This window comes from Oxyura jamaicensis, unplaced genomic scaffold (genome assembly GCF_011077185.1).
Source record: "Oxyura jamaicensis isolate SHBP4307 breed ruddy duck unplaced genomic scaffold, BPBGC_Ojam_1.0 oxyUn_random_OJ69218, whole genome shotgun sequence".
Lineage (NCBI taxonomy): Eukaryota > Metazoa > Chordata > Aves > Anseriformes > Anatidae > Oxyura > Oxyura jamaicensis.
This window is the reverse complement of record NW_023309268.1, coordinates 1-2335: the sequence shown is the minus strand read 5'-3', so window position 1 is coordinate 2335 and position 2335 is coordinate 1. Positions and strand designations below refer to the sequence as shown.

The window sequence follows — 2335 nt, the reverse complement described above, 5'->3', positions numbered from 1 at the left end:
ATCCCCCCTATGCCAGCCTAAACCACGGGGACACTCCTGTCCCTGTCCCCAAGTGCCACCCTCAAGAGGACACGGGGCCACCAGCGGTATCACAGCTTTAATGGGCCGAAACGACGTGAAAAAGGGGCAAAACCTGTGAAATTCAAATAAAATCAATCATTGGGGGTGGCGAGAGCCAGCGTGTGACAGGGCCCAGGGGTGGCACTGTCACCTGGGAGGTGACACGGGGGGTGACTCACCTGGACACCGGTCAGGGGGGGTCCCCGATGCCCCCATCGTCCTCGAGGTCCCCGAGGATGGCGGCGCCCAGGGCCTGCAGCTGTGTCACGAGGGAGCCCAGCGCCACTGGGGGGGGGGCATTGGGGGACAGGAGGGGACACTGGGGTGCGGGGGGACCCCAAGACACTGCGGGGGACATTTGGGAGTGGAGGGGGACACGCGGACACCCAGAGGACACCCATGGAGATGGGGACATGGGGACACTGCAGGGGGACGTGGGGACACCAGACCTACCTCTGCCGGGGGGGACGCTCATCCTGTCCCCACAGGGGGTGGCCTGGGCAGGGGACAAGGGGGGACATTGGGGGGACTGCAGCCACCCCTGTCCCCAAGCACCCCCCCCACACCCTGTGTCCCCTCCCCACGTCTGCAGCCCACCACCGGTGTCCCCTCCCTATGTCACCTTGTCCCATGTCACCCGGTCCCGCATCACTTCGTCCCGTGTCACCTCGTCCTGTGTCACCTTGGCCAGCCCTGAGGCCACCCCTGTGGGGACAGGGACATGCCACCATGGGGACACCACGGGGGACATAGCTGCCACTCATCTAAGGTGACACCGGGTCCGCAAAGTGTCCCCAAAGTGTCCCTGCTCACCGCTGTGCTGGGGCTCGGATGTCCCCACAGGCTGACGGGCTCCTCCTGTCACCTCGGCCACCAGGCTGGGGACAGTGCCACCGTGTCATCCTTGGAGTCCCCGAGAGCAAGGGCAGGGCCCCCTGCCACCTCTTGTCACTCTCAGGGTCCCCCGGTGTCCCCCCATGCCTGTCACTTACTTGTCACCCGCTGGCTCCCACTGCCACCGCGGCCAGTCCAGGGCCACCACCGGGGCCATCAGCCCTGGGGACAAGGGACAGGGTGACGCTGGCTGGCTGCCCAGAGGGTGATGGCCACCCGAGGGGGGTGACAGTGACACTGGAGCCACACAGGACCACCACAGCCCCGTCCACGTCCCATCCTTGTGTCCCCATGGCCATGTGTCCCCAACCTTGTCCCCAACCCATGTCCTTGTCCCCACTCCATGTCCCTGTCCCCTTCTGGTTGTCCCCATGTCCCCCACCCATATCCCTGTCCCCAACCCATGTCCCTGTCATCTCCCCATATCCCTGACACCTTCTGGTTGTCCCCATGTCCCCATCCTTCTCCTTGTCCCCGTGTCCCCACGTCCCTGTGTTCCCATGTCCCTGTCCCCTCCCCATGTCCCCTGTCCCCACCTTGCCCTGTCCCCACCCCCGTGTCCCCGTGTCCCCATCCCCTCACCCTGCAGGACCCGCAGCCGCCGCCCCGCACGACGCAGCCGGGCGCTGAGGCCACCCAAGGCCCTGGTGGCTGCTGTCACCGCAGCCTCGCGTCCCGTCACCGCCGCTGCCAGCCTGGGGACACGGGGACAGGGCTCAGCGTCCGGCCCAGCACCCCCACGTCCTGCCCAGTGCCTCCCAGTTCCCCCCGTCCCTCCCAGTTCTCCTCCTGTCCCTCCCAGTGTCCTCCCAGTGCCACCAAGTGGTCCCCAGCACACCCCAGTTCCCCCCCGCCCCGGTCCCTCCCAGTGCCACCAACTGGTTCCCAGCCCATCCCAGTTCCCTCCCCAGTCCCTCCCAGTTTCCCTCCAGTCCCCCCCAGTGCTCCCAGTACCTGGCAGCCGCCTGGGCCAGTCCCCCCAGCGCCTCCTCGGCCGCCTCTGCCCGGCCCTTCTGCTGTGCCACCTCCTGCGCCAGGCGCTGGCACAAGTGACAAGTGCCACCACGTCCCCAGGGTGTCCCCAGCCCCTCCTTAAGGGACACCCCCGCACTCCCCTTATGTCCCCAACGTGTCCCCAGCTTGTCCCCCATACGTCACCAGCAGGTCCCTGTGTCCTGACATGTCCCCAAGTGTCCCCACTATGTTCCCAGCAAGTCCCCAAACCCCAGCACACCCCGTGTCCCCTCCATGTCCCCAACGTGTCCCCATGGGTCCACACATGTCCCCTGCATGTCCCCAAACCATCCCCTCGAGTCCCACTCCCCAGAAAATCCCGTGTGTCCCTGCCACGTCCCCACCGTGTCCCCCACGTCCCCAAGCA

General features: G+C 66.8%; 1 protein-coding gene across 1 annotated transcript; it reads right to left on the bottom strand.

The window, feature by feature from the left end:
- Positions 1–6: 6 nt before the first annotated feature.
- Positions 7–2105, bottom strand: LOC118159266. The gene is made up of 7 exons (XM_035313871.1): positions 1909–2105; positions 1537–1649; positions 1053–1116; positions 874–938; positions 728–765; positions 514–556; positions 7–345 (listed from the first exon to the last, which is right to left on the bottom strand). Exons 1-7 carry the CDS (start codon positions 2103–2105, stop codon positions 251–253), a joined length of 615 nt encoding a protein of 204 aa, XP_035169762.1. The 3' UTR covers positions 7–250.
- Positions 2106–2335: the final 230 nt, after the last annotated feature.

What these genes read in the sequence shown, in the direction of transcription:
- LOC118159266 (XM_035313871.1), bottom strand. Translation starts at nt 2,105, where the DNA reads ATGGGGGACAAGCTGGGGACACGTTGGGGACATAAGGGGAGTGCGGGG. An exon ending in ATCCGAGCCCCAGCACAGCG is followed by an intron (nt 766 to 873) that starts GTGAGCAGGGAC and finishes CTGTCCCCACAG; the next exon opens with GGGTGGCCTCAGGGCTGGCC. An exon ending in GAGCGTCCCCCCCGGCAGAG is followed by an intron (nt 346 to 513) that starts GTAGGTCTGGTG and finishes CCCCCCCCCCAG; the next exon opens with TGGCGCTGGGCTCCCTCGTG.